Source organism: Varroa jacobsoni, unplaced genomic scaffold, assembly GCF_002532875.2.
Source record: "Varroa jacobsoni isolate VJ856 unplaced genomic scaffold, vjacob_1.0 scaffold_359, whole genome shotgun sequence".
NCBI lineage: Eukaryota > Metazoa > Arthropoda > Arachnida > Mesostigmata > Varroidae > Varroa > Varroa jacobsoni.
Genome location: NW_019213261.1, coordinates 65,612 through 83,109, shown reverse-complemented (window position 1 = coordinate 83,109; position 17,498 = coordinate 65,612). Strand labels below are relative to the sequence as shown.

The following is a 17,498-nucleotide window of genomic DNA, read 5'->3' as shown; positions in this document are numbered from 1 at the left end:
AATCTAAGACTACAAGGATGCTTTAGATTGTTTATACAGGAACTCGAAAGGAAGTGCATGAATAAGGAATCGACCCTTGCAAACTTCATTTGATTAAATATTTACATACATGGAGAGAAAATAATTACATTTACTACAAAATAGCGGCAATTGACATCAACTCTACAAAGTAATAACTTATCATTGGCTTGTACAAATCAAACAAATCTATCATATACATTTTTTCGTGGCCGACATAGCTACCAAACAAAGAAAAATGATCATATCCCTGTTATGAGTCTAATGACGCCAGTAAGTGGGTACATTGCTAAATGAATTTAGCCTTTGAACCTCGGAAGTATCGTTCACACAAAAGGTCGCGATAGCCAGTTGGGAAAAGGGATAAAACTTTCGCAACGGACCGCAAAATCTCAGGATTTCTCCCCGTTCTTAACCTTGAAACGATGCATCCATGAGCAATGAAATATGTAGATCATTGTAAGCCTGTGTAAATCGCTGAGTTATCTTGAAATCTCGGTAAGACTCGTTGGTTGCACCTGTTTAAGCACAGCGGATTTAAGATAACTAACGGGTCAGCTGCAAATAGGCGGCCAATTTCATCAATCTAATCAGCGTGCGCCTCATCAAAATCCGGATATGCCGGCTGAATCGTGAGAGGAACTCTGACATAACCACTGATTTTTCGTGTTCAGAGGTACGATGTACGCCGATAATGATCGATGAGGCGCTTTCGATCTTTGGGAAAGCCACGTCGACGACAATGTTTCAAGCGTCCAGTGACAGCCTCAGCGTAGCAAGATGGTGGCAGTTTTTCTCCTTTCTGTACTCCTCTCCCATCGATCGCTTGCTCAGCGAACTTCAGGTTGTAGTAGCAAATTTGAGAGGTCAGGCTTCGTAATTGGGCCTTTCCTGGTGTTCACGTTCGAAAAAAGACCTACTGATTTTTTTTTGGTGCGAAGCCAGTTAAAACTAAGGACATTTTATTCGAATACAACGTAGGTTTGAGAAAAGCTCTATTCGGATCATACGTTAAACGTGTGCTAGTAAATAATGGCATAGCGTCATTCTATACTACTGATGTTATTTTTATTTTTCCAGATTCAGCATAATGTAAATTAACGTTGCGATCCCTCGACATCTTTAAGCCTGTATGGGTGTCTCCCATACAAATATGTATCTTACAAGGCAGCTCAAAGACTGACCCAAAGTAACTTTCAATTAGCATTTTTCTCTTACTTTGTATTCAGAATAATCAGGATTAGTGTGTATAACAGCGCCAAAGCAACTATTAGCATGTTTCTTGACAAATATTTTGGAAAGAAACTTTCAATTTATCGCATAATGATACGGAGGATATTTAATTTTCAAAATTAAGTTTTTCCACTGTCTATGTAGTATTCATAGCAGAAAAGGTTTGCATGCATTCACCTATGGGGGTTCACAGAATCGGTAAGCTTCAGATTGATCTAAGGTGGATCAGTTCTATTAGGATCAATCGTTGCCGACTATACAATCTTCCCTGTTTCATATCATTTTACGGGCCGTTTTTATACACAGAAAAAAGAAGATCGATTTATATTATCATTAATACATGGATATCTAATTATACTATAGAAATCAATTATAGTATTTGATTAACATGTTTTTATGTGACTTCTGCCATTTCAGTTGATTCAAGTGGCATCCTCAAGCTCTTGAAGCGGTAGACAATAACTCTCTAAGTTTGTGTCTTTCTCATCCGCTAACCCTTTGATACATGACTTTGAACAAAAATTGTTATTAGAAAAGAATGTACCAAATTATACGTAGGGTGTCTCTACCCTAAAAAAATGTACTGAAGTCCAACTTCACCAATTTTTTTGTGTTTCGCCCAGGAGTTTAGGTAGACTCAGTGATGCCGTAGGCCCCTTCTTGGATGACTCGTAGCCATATTTTACGATTCAGGTTCTAAGTGATTCAATATACGGCAAGTAGAGACTGGGAGTTAGCCGCGATTAAAAACCCTTGACTTTGGCCATATGGTATTCTGAGGGTTCATGTATTTACGGTCTGGATTGATTACTGTTTCAGAGGATTCACATCTGACAGGAGTTTAAAATATTTACATTTTGATGAAGTATTAAATTGTTTTATGAAAATGTTGGATCAAAAAAGCACCTGAGCGATGTAAACAACTGGATTCTGTCTTGGGTGATATTCGCCAAACCTTGCGTCGACTCACTTTCTGACTTGATTGAAGACTCGATTTCTCTTCATATTGCTTCAGCGACTTTAGGCGGGTTTGCTTCACGGCAGGCGGTCTTGTCGTCGCTCAATAGAATAAAAGTTAGATGCGGATCACATAAAATCCTTTTCTGTTCGTTTCACTTAACGCAGTCATTACACTTGGTCTCTCTCATTCAGTTGCTCTATGAGCACGGATGTAGAAATAGTTTTGGAGTTTGTTTTAACACTGGGTTTGGACATGTAATCCATTGTGAAGACTGGTGATATTTGCTAGTTGTCTAATGAACCTTCACAATTATACATTTGCTTGTGGCGTAAGGAGAAAATTGTGGTTGTCCACTAATCGAACGATTCGATCTGCAATATGTTGAAAATAGCCAAACTGTTCATACAACAACTTTGCTACCTGAGAAATTAACCATTCGAGCCCGATATTCACCAGGCGATCGAAGTCTCCATAGTCCGTATAAATACCCACGGAATGAAACAATATCTATGAGGAGGTAGCCGTACTCTCTAAGAACCTAAAAGTAAATAGATATTTATAGAAAAAAATGTATATCGCTTTAAAGGTAAATACATTATTTCTAGGAATCTGTCTATGACAGGAGACTGGTATCAAACTATTAACATCTGAATCTTTTTCCTCACCCTTGGAGCTCCTATTCCTATTTTAACGGAGTTGCCCTCTGTATACCGACCGAAACAACAACAACCGCTACCGTCAAGCGAGCTGTCTTTAAAAATTTTCCAGGTCTGAGTAGAAAAAACGGAACTGATTATTCGATAGTAAGCAGAAAAGGTTTCTGGAATGGAAACTGTTGCTCAATTTCCAATTTTTCTAAAGATCCTAGAATGTTTTCCTTCAATCATAGGTGTTTTGATCCCTCGCTTAAGTTCTCTCAAATTCATTATAAATTATTTAACTAGCCAAACGATTAATTGATCTCTTGAACCTTAACTATTTCAAACTTTAATATTTTGCAGAAGTTAAGCAACAGACAGTATTCATTCATACAATGGCGAATGCGTAGACATGCCTTTTTCTATTCCGTATCGCTACGTTCACCTGACAGGTACGTAAGCAACTGTAATAGCAGAAATGACGGCACCGGATTAATTTCAAAGTTCAGCAGCCGGAAACGCCTCTCGAGTTCAGATAGGTTCGCTTCTACCTGTACAAGACGATCAATTATACAGTTACGTAGAATTATGAACGAATTATAAAATCGTAAATTGAAGCTGACTAATGTTTAATTATCAACAACACACGCGAAGGGGATTGTGACGCTTCTATCAATACCTATCCCACATGTCTCTAAGCTGTTTCCGCTCTTCAAACGCACGGGTCTTGCCGAGGTGCCGAAACAAATTCGGCTTGAAATGTTCATAAGATACATTAGAGTCACGCTGATGACTGCGACTCTTCCTAAAATCCACTCTAATCTGACGTGAGTCTTCCTGATGCAGTCAACCGGTGCTCGCTCATGCGTTCGAGATGATACGTTCACTTAGTACAATTGTCTGCCGTTACTGAGTTGACTAAATATTGTGGCATTTATTATCAATACAATTACAAAAGAAAGCAACTGTTAGACGATTAAATGGCAGATGTAGTCGAAATTCGTTGTTGCAAAAACAAATCAAAATATGAATGAGTTAAAAAATTAGTAGAAAATACGATATTACCTATCGTACACGAACAAAACGCAGACGCCATGACGTATTTAATCGTTGAGAGCGTTTAACGTCCTTTCCCTTCCTAAATTTTCCGCTAACGACGACGTTAGACTTTCGGCCCCTTTCGGAAACGAACAAAATCACGGTGAAACGTATTGGCCTTAGTCGATAATGTCAAAACTTTATTGAACACCAGACATCAACACAATGGCTAATGAGCGAAGGAAACATTTCAATAATGCTAGCTGGTATTACCTTGCCACTTTATCGCCGCGTGCGAAAGCAGACGGCCCTTTCGAGCAATTATTTGGCGCCTTAAAGCGGCAGATCTACAAATCTTGCCTTGTTTAGATGCCACGTCTGTTCCGCATTTCTACAAAAACCACTAATATTATTAGTCTGACCCGATACCGTTCGCTATAGAAAGCCGCCTGAAAACAACATTGTAATGACAAAACTCTAGTGATAATAGTAACAGTCCGTTTGAAAGATGGATGAGCTTCGTCCCATTTACCAGTATCATTGTATTGTTATGTACAATGAAGCCATTTCAAATTATTGCATACCGCCATGCTGTATAACAAGTCGCTACCATTGGATCGTAATAGAGTGACAAGTCTAGGAACAATTCGTTGCGTCTCGTCTAATGGGATGTAAAGCCGCCGAACGAAAGTAAGTAGCTGTTACGAGCCACTCGTTTTCCTACAGTTGTCAAGCTACAATGCACTGAAAAGGTACAGTAATAGAAAATTACAATACAAAGTATCTTGCTATAAAAATCTGTTCCGGCCGTAGTGGCCAGACAAAAACCTATGCCCAAGCGATAAATCGGTGCATACGTCGTGTTAGACGGAACGGGAAAAATACGATTAGGTCGGGCGCCGGGTCGGATAATAAGAGATCACGTCAGAGATCTAGCATCTACGGTGATGATATCAGTTCGCGGTGTAGTATATGCTTGGTATAGGATCAGGAAGGTAAATAGCAACGATAACGCCCTAAAATACGTACCATATAATCACTTTTCGGCTTTCGCGCGTAAAACTGATAATACGAAGGTGATTAGGGGGCTGGCTGGTGGAAACTGTTGTGGCGGGCAAAAATTTTTTTGGTCTAATTCTAATGCAGTTTTATGACGGTAAAGTAAAAGCTAATGATGCTTCTTATTTATCATATGCGTTCGATAACGATCATAGTACTCTCATATAATATTATATGATTGTTATTTCAATAAATTTACGCCAACGAAGCATGCTAGACAACGTCCGTATATATATATGTAGGAAGTCATTTATTCGGCCTGCGGTTCTTTCGATTAACGAAAATGATATGTTTAGTAGTTGTGGCCATAGTAGTGCTAGCCAGTAAACTTATTCGAAGCGACAAAACTGAAAGCTGAAATGATTCTTCTAGTCCAGCCTGAAGAGCCCTGTTCCATTTTTTTCCCCTGCGCTAGTTGTTGATAGAGGTACTTCGAAAATTTCGTAGAATGCTTCGAATGAAAGAAATTTAATATCAGATAAAATGAATACATTATATGAGACAGGTGAAATGCTGTAGTTATTTCTAGCACCGTTTTCACAGGCGGATCTTATAAAACTATCAAAGAATGTTTATAGTTTTTTGTTTTCGCCGTGCATTTTACTCTAGCGTATTAATAGCATTACTGACATTACAGATGTAATTTCAGTAAACTGATTATATGATTGAAAATAAAGTAGACCAAAGATATACGTACCCAATAGTCGTTCCACTTAGTAATTGTTCGCGATTTAAATAATCGCAATAGTCAATGTATAACAAACGTATTTAGATTACACAATTACTTTATTTATCCGAGTGACGTCTACATATATAGCAATGCTCGAATGCGTTCATTCATCGCAGTCGTAGGGACGTTTCGACTTGAAACGTCGTTAAATTGATCAGAAAAGTTGTTCAAATACATTTAAAATGGCTGCCAGAAGGTCGAATGTTAACTTTATATATCCACCTACATGTTTGTCCATTTGTTTTCGTTGAAGTTTTTTGCTTCGACAGTGTTTAACAGATAACAAAAATTTAACTAGAATTCAGGACCTTTAAGAATCACTTGTTAATTCTAAGTAATAGTAATGTAAGTTAAGTAAGTAAAAATGTTTCGAATTTTACCAGACGATCGGCTTCTACCAGCATAAGACGAAGTGTACTCACCTTCGAATTCGAACTCTGAGCACCACATGTCCGGCAATACGAAGGTTGAAATCAATCTTGCAGGACGGAGTACACAGTTGCAACTTGCGGCCTCTCGGCGTTTGGCTCAAACGATGTAAATAACCTTTGATTGAGCATACTAGAACCTTTCTGTTTAGGAACTTAAATTGGGTTAAAATAATTCCGCTACATGAGCGCAAGACCCATTTTCTCACAGTTAATTTTTCTGCGAATTAAAGTCGATCGAACAGATTCTTAAAGAAAAAAAAATTAATTAAACGTTTTAATATAGCTTGTTTGAAAAATTAAACTAATCACAGGTTAAGCATGCACGCGCCTAAAAAGCGTTGCATGCAGCATATCACTACTCTGACTTTTCTACATGCTGCATTCTGGGGTGAAAGGGTTAGATTAAAAAAAAAAAAAAAGGACGGGCCATATTTTAACAACAAAACGTTGATCTTGCAAGCCAATATTAGCAAACCCTCAGCGAACCATATTTGAGATATAATTAATTATATGTTGGCGTATAATGAATACCGTTTCAGTTGCTATTTGTTCATGTTTCATATGCCCTTCGAAAATGCCACCTTTCGTCCAGAAACCCGTCACTAAGCGTTTTATTAAGCGCACACCAAATTTTACTTCTCGTATTCCAAAGATGAACGTTCCTGTGAAAAAATATTCCTAGACCTATTATAGTCGGCGTTTTGCAAGGTAAAAGCGCCGTCAGAGCAGCCCCCAGTGCTTGTGTCGTGTATGGTATGGACTCCATGTCTGTGAAGACTGTATAAGGTGGTTTGCGAAGTTCAGTGAGCATATCCTGAAACTGGAACTGGAAGATGTACACCACACAGAAGGAAGAACACAATCTTCAATTGCCTGAGAATGTGTCATATGATTATCAGCGAGCATTTTGAGTGTACATGATTCACCCAAAAATTAAAATTGCTTGCTTGCTTACCTCCCTAAGTGGAGAACGCGCAAAGATATAAGTTTTCCCTATTTCTTAACATGTCGACCGATATAGCGTAACAAATAGCCACCGGATCCACCTTATACGAACTCTATCGTCCGGTTTGGAAGTAACAATTCAGGGCCAACATATCGATAACTTGTATTATTTCTTGAAAGGAATTCGCAACTCACAGTTTTGTTGTCTTGAGTGAAAGTGATTTTCTCGACCCGTTACAATACGGTCTTGTTATGCATCGTTCCATCTATATAGAACTTTTAGAGATATGCGTGTCAGGCTTGAACAATTACATATAAACGAGCTCAGCTTTTTCCACTGTATACATGTTGTACAGAATCATAGCCTATTGCTAGAAAAAGTAAAACGTTTAGCTATTTAACGCTAGTTAAAGGTTTAGCTAGTAAAAACATTAACAACGATATAAGCCAGTCTTACCTAGCAATTTCTGACTTTCCTTAAAAGCACTACGTTACTTCACCCTTACGTACTATATTTGTTTTAGATAGAAACCGATATCCATATAAACATCCCTAGCATGGTTCATACGCTAGTAATCTTAAATTCTTTTCTGAGTCATGTTCTTAATAATGGTACACTGTTTATTAGGCGGTATCGTTCTTTGCTATCATAAGAGTAAGATGTTTCCTTCAAATCAAAAACATGCACCTTTAAAAAATAAAGGCCCCTTTTTACCCTAGAAACCAATAGTGCTACGTTTCCCTTTGCTGCTGCCCAAAAACCCAACTGCAAATGGCTGCTCAGCTAGAATGTATAACGTACCTAGTTCATTTGTAGAGAGTTTGGTAAGCAATGTTTTTAGACGTTGTATCATAAGAAATCCCGGTGTTTATATTCGTTTACATAAGTTGATTGTCCTTCAGTCTGGGCCCTCCCTGGTCCCCTTTCAGAACCTTTTCTTTAAAAGTCTACGTTCGTTATGTTCTTGAAAGAAACAAAGTGCGTTTTCAGCCTACCATCTCACTACTGTAGTATTGAATAGACGTTCGCTTGAGCAAACCTAAAGAGAGAGTCTTGAAATCCATGTAATGTTAGACCAAATAATTTATGAGGCCGAAGATTTGTTCGGCCCAGGGCTATATCGAATTAAACTTACAATTAATATTTATGTGAAGACGTTTAATTAGATGCACGAAAGCTGCACTCCTGCTAATATTGTACATGATGCTCAGGCAACTGTGGATGGCTAATTTCTTTCCGTATATAATGGCATGGCCCTGCCATTGTAAATCTCCTCTTTGATGTACTGCAGATACATTTGTATGACACGTTTCTAGACTGAATTCCTATAGGTGATGAGAGGTAGTACTGAACGAGTCTGTCTGGAAAAGGGACCCCATCGGAAAAGCAGACTCATCCTACTCCGTGAAATGCGAATAATAAACATCGTTGAAGTCCTCCCACAGATATTCTTTTTACACCTACAGCGTTCTTTAAACTTGGCACCCCTGGCCTACTACATAATCTAACCCCACTGTCATAAAATTCGTACCAATACCCGTTACAATGCAGAAAGTCTTAAAGGCTAACTGGTCGCGACCTTCAACGTTACCTGAATAATAACTGGCGAAACGGTACAAATCATGATGTGTGAAATTAACAATATAGGCGGCAAATGCATAATACTTAAATCTGTTATTACAACCTCTATGTTAGATGAAAAACACTTCGTTCATATGTTTCAGTGTAAAGTGTATTAAATTACGTGTCGTTAGGATTATTCCATCATTTGGAAGCTCACTTTTTCTGCTGACGTTTCGATTAGTCAGGAGCTATCTTTTCCCCAAAACCAAATGAAAATAAATGATCCATGGTACTCAATAAACCTAATTAAACAATCTAATTGTAGACATTATGGAACCACTTTAAAGTTTGTACAGCACAAATAAGTAAAACTACATATAATAACAATCATAATTTATTAACATTAATCTCGGCAACTGAAACTCCAAACGTCTTTCACTGTTGAAGACCCTAGTTATCCACAAGGCAGTTGGTGGATAGCAAACGAATGAAAAACAGCCGAAGAGTTTTTTTCGACCTCTAGTTGCTTACATTCGCACAACGCATGGGTGATTTAGCTTGACTAGGCGTAAATAATAAAACAATGTTCCCATGATAGTATTTGCCTGCTAATTCTAAGGACACATTGCGGTCTAGGCTCCAACCCGTTCCAACGGGAAGCCAGTCAACCGTCTGTCTGACGGTGTGCTGTAAAACTTCACACACCGTGCGCCACGAACTGAGCGTTCAAAAAAGTTCGAGACGTTAAGCTACCTAATTGAAAGCCACATGTACGGCACTTTTCCACCGTTAGAGTGGTCACCATTCAGTATCCCGTATATATAGAGTTTATCCGATAGTATTTTGTCAGCTCAATACTTATAGATAGGAATTTCTCGCGTGTCTATAAACGATCGCGATTTGACATAATGTATCGGACATCTAAGTCTCAGGTGCAGTATTAGATATAATGAGTTTGAAAGGGTAATTACTTTTACGTGGGTTTCTTTTAGGATAGATTTGGTCATGAAAGACACGTAAATGATTACGTGTCTTTCATGAGACCTTTGCTATTACATCGTACTGATCAGTGTAATCTTTACTTGCTTTTTGACTAGGCATATAGTATTAGACAATGTACCTCGTGGTCGAAGGGAGAGTATCATATACTATGTAAGACGTAATATCAATAGGTAATAAGCCATAGCTACTCAGGTGGTTATACAACACTGGCCAACACCAAACCTTTTTCCTTGAGCTGTTACTGTGCGATGAGGATCGACGTCCGGTAGATTACGGTAGACTATATTATATAGAGTCCGTGAGAGAAAATAGGACATGGTCAATTCGCTTAGGTCTTTTACCCAACCTACAATATACACCCCTCATTTATATATATATATATATGTATATATATATATATATATATACGTTACAAAAGAGTCATAAAACTACGTATTTCGATCAAAAATTTATCAAATAAGCTAATATATATATATAATATAATAATATATATAAGCTTATTTGATAAATTTTTGATCGAAATACGTAGTTTTATGACTCTTTTGTAACGTTGTTGCCTTTAAATGTCTTCGTTTTTGGAAATTTCAACCCAAAATCGATTCCTATAACTGTCCTTATTTTCTTATTGGTAGAACCTGTTTACGTGTCCACCTTTACCTCCATTTGCACTAGCATATTCCTCTGCTGCACAGTGACCGTTGAAAGGTTTTGTTGACACGACAGTTTGACCTTCTGTGATATTTACTTGGCCCATGCATCTTTGTATAAACAAAACAATTCATGCGCCTATAACCTTCCTGCTCTCATGATGCGTCCACTCAATTGATCTGATGCGCGTGAGGTGTGTCCACCAAAGTTAACACTGTCCATGTCGCCGAATATAGCAGCTGTTCTTACTCCACCACCCTCAGCCTTGGAGGGCGATGGCTGGGATGAAGATGTGAGACGGGGAGGGGGGGGGGATGAAGGAGAAGCTTACCGTTTCGTATTCACTCCATCTTTGCTTCTTCTTTTTGTTTCATGCAGACCATCACTAGCACTATTAATCAATGAATATCCCGTTGCATCATCTGACTGCTTTCTTTCCCTGAAGACGACCCAAGAAAAGTTGCCAATTACTATAAAGACAGCCTATAGACGTTTTTCGGCCGTGTTGTCGTTATCTAATAGACAGCGGCGGCGTTGTACAGACGTTAAATCAATTGTATCTACATTTGTGTAGACCGAAAGAGATATGCGGTACATGCGTGACTAACTCTGGCAAAAACAAAGTGTCACTGCAACTTTTCGTCGACTCTGCAGGTGTCTTTGGAAAAGATGCCATTCAGAGAGAACCTGCGCTTAGTTGCTTACTTGGTCCGAACAGTGCTCGTATACGACGAAGCTGAACGCATGCGCTAAGGTAGAATTTGTCGCATAACATGTGCTGATCGGCCATTTCGGAATGCTTGCAGGACAAATTATTTGCGTCAACTCGTCCGGTAACCATCCCGCTCGATAAAGAAAATAACAGAATTCTGCACCACAAATGAGCCATAAGCCAAACGCCGTCAGCGCACCCGACACTTACGTCTGACCCAGTGAACAGAATTGGACTCCTCTTTGCGGCAGCGGCAGTACTACGAAACGGAGAATGGTTTAGAGACTTCATCAAGAGTTATTGTCGTGGTGGCTTAATGAACAAACTGAATTCGTAAAAAGAGGACAAATTTAGTGCAGCAGCGGCCATGACGTTATCAGCTACGTAAAAGGGCGGACAGAGCCCCCGGTTTAAGGTTTCAATTTCGGAGGAGAGACCATTGAGAGATACGTTATGTGCATTTGAGCAGGGGTAACAGAGGACTTCGCCGAGCATTCGCTTCGTCTGAAAAGTATTTTAGCTATTCTGATATAATAGGGGCAAATGACTCGATTCTTAGACTTTCCCGTCATAGCGTTGGCAGCGTTCTCTCTATTTGGGGAAGGCATAAATGTTGACATTTTCAAGAAAAGAGAAAGATTGGTCTTGGAATTCCTTGCCGGTGTGCTATTTGGCCAACAAGGACATCAAGCTGCTTATTCTTTATACCATGGCCTATACAATCTCAGCAGCAAATGCTACCACCGATACCACTTCCGTCAGTAATTCAAGCGTAGGGGGTCATGAACAGTAGCTAACAGCACACTACTACATATATATTAAAAAAAAAAAACAAGTTACAGATGTAAAAGTAAACTATAGGCAATAGTGCCTTGCAAGCCCCAAATTACAGAATGAGGTTAGCATTCTTAAAGCCTTCGCACATTGTTATTCGTGCTTTCGCTGCAAATAATCTTCATACGATGAACAGTCGTATGGAAACATGTTCCCCATTTGAGAAACGCGTACTAGTTTGATATTAAGAAACTTTTGGTTTGTCCGGTTTCTTGACCGGTTCAAGTTGATTGCTCTTCATAGGCTCTATCACATCGTACCTCAATTGTTGTTCGTTTGGTTCTCGTTCCTGTTTTCAGACGCTGCTAATTTTTTCGTATTTTTGTTATCGCTTAACCATCGAAAACAGCGCGTTCAAAATTACTTTGGTTAATGTTCCTAGATCATATATGGGTACATATCTAATCCGTTTTATAAATAGACGGTGTCCCACGTTCATTTGTTAAAGCCATAGACAACACGCAACTTCTTACTTTAACTTTTTAAATTATTTAGCGGTATCGACCCACTATTTGCAAAACTATATCGAGATGATTAAACACAAAAAACGAACTTGCGAGGTGCAGTAGTATAGTGTGGTGCACCTGATGTCCGGAAACACGTACTTTAGTATTTCTCGTTTTTGGATCGGAAATTGTTGCATGTAAATCATTTTTGTCTGCACATGCATGGATCGACGTGTACCAAAGCCCAGTTTGTTACTGTGAGGATTTCGTTGATAATCTTATTTAGTGTACATTTTTTGGGCTAAGGTGACCACTGTCGTCCTTCAAAAGCATCATAAGTGCACAATTGCAAAACCTTCCATCGAATATTTGTTTCAAGAATTCTTTGGCTGCACGTACTTTCTGGGCAGGGATGAGAATATGGCCTAGGTGTATTTTTCTTTCATTAACCATCAAGGTAATTTTCTCTGTTGTCGAAAATGACTTCGCCAAAAAGCGTACGTGGTCGTATTTTTAACCATTAACACCGTTAGAAAGTAGGTTCCACGATAGTTATTCTTGCGGTTCCGTCACCCAACCTCAAAATACACTCTGGCAAAATATGGAGTTGCATTTCTTCTTATATGCGCGTGTAAAGGATCCAAATACAACAAGTATCCATGCTTGCCTTTCCGACAGAGTGGCAGTGTTCGATAAATGATTTGGAAACCGGCGAATAGCTAAATGTTGCGCCCGGAGGGCTTTGGTATCAACTGACTGAACCGCTGAAAAGGAACGATTTAACGTGTTACAATGTAGAAACAGTCTAGTCGAGTTCACGACTCTGGACGATCGCCCCTTCTCAAATTCGCTTCGCTGTCACTAGGTACGAGTCAAACCTATAAACAATATTGGATATTAAGCTAAATGCACAGGGTGGCACTGGAATAATTTCGAAAGCAAAACACTAACAAATTCGTCTGCGAACAAAATGACGTTATAAAAAGATAATTTCTGTTGTTTATACGACCATTTAGTATTTTTTATTTTTAGTAGACATTTTTCATTAGAAAATATCAAAATCTTTGTAAATGCAGCAAACCGTAGTATCATACGTTAATGAAAAACGGCCACAAATAGAACCTATCGAATGATATATGAATCGTGATCGCATTCAGGTACATTTAATAATAGATAAACCTTAACTTATGTGACAAACATCCGCCGTGGAACGATATGAACATATGGTCATTGACAATAAGAGTTGAAAACTATCGGAATTAGATCTTAGTGTTACAGGCAGGGTATCACGTTAATTAGGTTACGCTTTGGGAACGTGCGAATTTCGCGTCGCTTTTTGATGATCAGATTAATTTTGTTTGGAGCCAAACAAGAACCTAGGTTGAAAACACTTTGTCAGCGTTGCATTGGAATTATTTGCTCGCTTTGTTTATGCTACAGGCTATACACAATAGATACGGCAGGTTGCGCGATGAAATGCAACTGTATCATAGTGCTGCTTTCAGTTCACGAACGCGCGACGGAATAAGCCAGCCTCAACAATCTTGAGCTATGGATAACGTTAAGTTTAACGTTATCCATAGCTCAAGATTGTGGAAACACTTTCCTACTGTTGTTTTAGATACAATTGAATGTATTGTTACTTTTTCTAAGATTTTTCCTCCTTTTTTGTTAGTTCTGTAGTAGACAAGGGCCCGATATAAAGTAGGAACAACTTTCATAATTACCCAAATATGAAAGACTAGTTTTTTCTTGTTGCCAAGGCCTACCAAAACATGCATTTATTTTATCGTCTGAGAGAGTTCGTACCGATTATAGCAATCGGTAGACTGGTGGCCCGTAGACAGGCGGTAGACGTTGCTACCTCTATTTTGTTGTACTTACAAATGTACCACAGAGTGGATAGGTTATCAGACAGCCGATAATGGCCTCAGTAGTTACAATCGTATCGAGTATGTTTCGCTTTCGCAAGATAATAAATGACTGTCTTACCAAATATGAAAAACTGGCTTCGTATAACTCACGTAGCGTACATCGATTGTCTATTTTCTATTTATATTGTGATGCAAACTTATTAAGACTAGCTATTAAAAGCACATAGTTTCTAAGGGTTTTCATATACGTCATTTTGTTTATCTTATATATAAACATATCTGCCATTTGTTTCAACTTTCCCTGCGCTCACTGTTAGTATTTGACTTTAATATTGTGGGCGATGTTTTGCTGTATACGAAAAAACTTTACGGAACCAAGTTCCGTAAACTGAAGAATAAACGTCAATGCAGGTCGTTTCAGGCGTACAGACAATTTCTTTAACTTTATAAATAATGTATGCTTTTACTGTCGCAATGGAATAGAATTACCGGTAGCTATCACATAAGCATATGTTCGCACTGGGTGTATAAATATATCATAATCTGATAATATTAGCTTTGAAAATATAACCAATTATATTTGCAACGCTCTTTTTTTCTTTTATCTTCTGGCAAGCTTTTTGCTTTTAAGACCTTAATCTAGCTTGAGGAAACCGTTCGTGTCTGGTTTAGCTAATACTCAATGAAACTGATTTTTCTGTATTTGCAGGTTACGTCCGAAAAAACGTAGTCCACAACTTCGTTAATCACCGCCATTATTATGGCAAGCCGAAGTCACTTGACCCCGCGACCTACTTTTCCGAAGGTATGTTGCGGAATCATGTCGGGTCTGTATCCACTACATTTTGCGACTAGCCAAGCTTCCATAGCGAAAGGGAATTCAGGTCCAGATCACTTGATCTAGCTGAATTCCCTTTCGCTATGCCGAATTAAAATTCGGCAGGGGAAAATAATTTATAGAAATTGACGGATTTTTAAGCTCTAAAAGAGGTTCAGACAAATTTTCTTTTTACTCAGCGTTAGATAGTCCAAGCTTTGGGAGAAAATTTTCCAATTTTGGCTTTAACACAAATATAGACAAGTCCGGCTATCCCTTGTATATCAGTACAAGTGCTGAACATAAATCTCTGATTTTTGGCGGCTGAGAAGATGTGCACAGGCCTGACATATTACCAATTTTCAGCTACCGGAGTAGATTCAGTAGCCTCACTCAGTGGACTGTGTGGATTTGATAATCGATTTAATCTCCGTAATCATTACGGAACGTTACGTATCTAATGGTTACGGGCTTGGCAGTCATCTTGACTTCATCAGTTCTTCCAATTCTATAGCAAATAAAGATGGTAGAGCATACAACGAAAAGTGCTGGAGGGAAATAATCGCCAAGGGCCGCTCAGATATTCGCACAAACCACTCACTCCGTCTTCTAACAGATTTCGACAAGCAGAGTGTGTTGTCATCTTCGTCATCGCTTTTGTCCTATATTTTGTCATGTCCACTTAAGGTTTAAGAGTAGGACTTTATGCAAATTAATGCAAATTATGCAACGTATACGATGCAAGTAGTTTCTGCGCCAAATATTGGGGCTGTGTTCTTTTTGCAAACGTGTTGAGTCGATGTCTTGTTTATCGTTGTGCTACGATTAGTAAATAATGCTAGTAATCCAACTGAGTACAAAGCTAGCGTTTGTTCATGTGACTTTCTGTAGCTTGTTAAATATGACAAATTTGGAAGAATGTCCTAATGTGGTCTATTTGCCTTAAACGGTAGCCATTTTGGCCTGTCCTAAATTTATTGTAAAATATTTACTGTAAGAGTTTACTGTTATTTTAAGTATTCTATTTATTCAACACGTGCATATAAGACTAGAATCAATATAGTTAAATATAACAATTTTATTCATAGACAATTGTGCTATGATTTAGTATTTTGAGATAAGGGGGGTGTCAAAGCATCGATAGAAGTGAGCAACCATTTTGTTATCGATCTTTGTTGTGCTATTACCTCAAATGCTAAAAGGACTCTGACAGAATCTGCAAATAGCGTTATATAATATTAATTGTGGAATAGTTTGATCGAATAAATCTGCCAAACGTTTCATCTCTTAAAAGTATTATTAGCTTATCGCTCACCGAGCGACACCTAACGAGGTAACAGGACATAGGGAGGCCCGTCGTTCTTCGCGACGCTCACCATAATTTTCAGCAATTCTGAACTGCTATAAATAGGTAAAATAAGTCATATTCCGTCATAGTAAGTCATAATTTGAAAGGCACACATAAATACCAGGGACCAGATGAAAAGTTCATTCGTAAACTCTGCAAGACTAGAAGATACAGATAGCGCGTCGGCCGACGTAGTGAAGTCGGATAGGCCAATTAACTCGCAAACTTGAGCTTATAGCCTTGTGATATTAATGCGTAAATGTATAAAATTTATCAGATTCGCGCATGTTTATCAATGTCTACATTGATTTTTATCATGAATACGTACGTATTCTATAACATAGACATTTTATAAAAATACTTTTTTTGTTGTCAAAACAGCACGAAAATCTACACAAATAATGAGAATAAATGAAATTGTTCTTATGATAATATGTACCCTATCAGCAATCGATATTCTTCCACTTCCCTTAGAAACTTGTTGAAAGCTTTTTTCACGTGCGTGCTAACCTCTTAATAAAATGTTTTTGATTTTAACTAGACGTTGATCTAAGGGCTTAGCTTGTCAACGAAATGGTAGGACTCTTATCTGAGCTGCAGTGGCAGTCACTTCTTATTTATAATGTTCTCTCATAAGATCTATACAGGCACCTAGCTACATTTACAAGAAAATGCTAGTTTGATAATATTGTGAAAGCCTTGCAAAAATATAAGACTTAGAAAAATTGTCGACAACCTGCACAAGCTGTCGACTGTGCTGCTACACAATCGCATCAGCTATTAGGTATAATATTAATATAGTGGCGCCCTCAGACATTATTATTGTGCATTTAGCTACCAAAGGTATCATCTCGTAGACATAACAGTTTGCCAACTAGGACATGCTAGTGATGAACTGCAGAAACAACTTGAAGAAAGCTGAAACGGAATTGTTCATTGTCCTATTCTATAATAACGACCCATAATTACACATCGTTTGTGCACGTGATCTTCCACTCAAGACGTGCAGAACGCCTATTATCGTCTATTGCTGTTCGGACCTCGAATTTTTGGGTCATATAGACGCTAGAGGGTTAATATCTTTAGAAATATCGACCCTGTTGCAATCGCCTTCGGTTCTTAAACTAAGCTTGAATGAATTAGACTTCAATTTACAAGCTTCTCCAGTTTACCAATGGGTAACCCATAATGAGATCCACG

General features: G+C 38.4%; 1 protein-coding gene and 1 long non-coding RNA gene across 2 annotated transcripts in view; one reads left to right on the top strand and one right to left on the bottom strand.

The window, feature by feature from the left end:
* The window catches only part of LOC111259730 (uncharacterized), a gene marked incomplete at its 5' end in the record, with an annotated part of 43,043 nt that overhangs the window by 12,830 nt on the left and 12,715 nt on the right, over nucleotides 1-17,498 (top strand). Inside the window, 1 exon segment of the mRNA XM_086967995.1 lies at nucleotides 14,843-14,960. Coding sequence (XP_086824121.1) covers nucleotides 14,941-14,960 — 20 coding nt within the window.
* On the bottom strand, nucleotides 3,024-6,560 carry LOC147753590 (uncharacterized). The gene is made up of 3 exons (XR_015310720.1): nucleotides 4,918-6,560; nucleotides 3,916-4,632; nucleotides 3,024-3,401 (listed from the first exon to the last, which is right to left on the bottom strand). It is a non-coding gene; the product is annotated as an uncharacterized LOC147753590 (long non-coding RNA).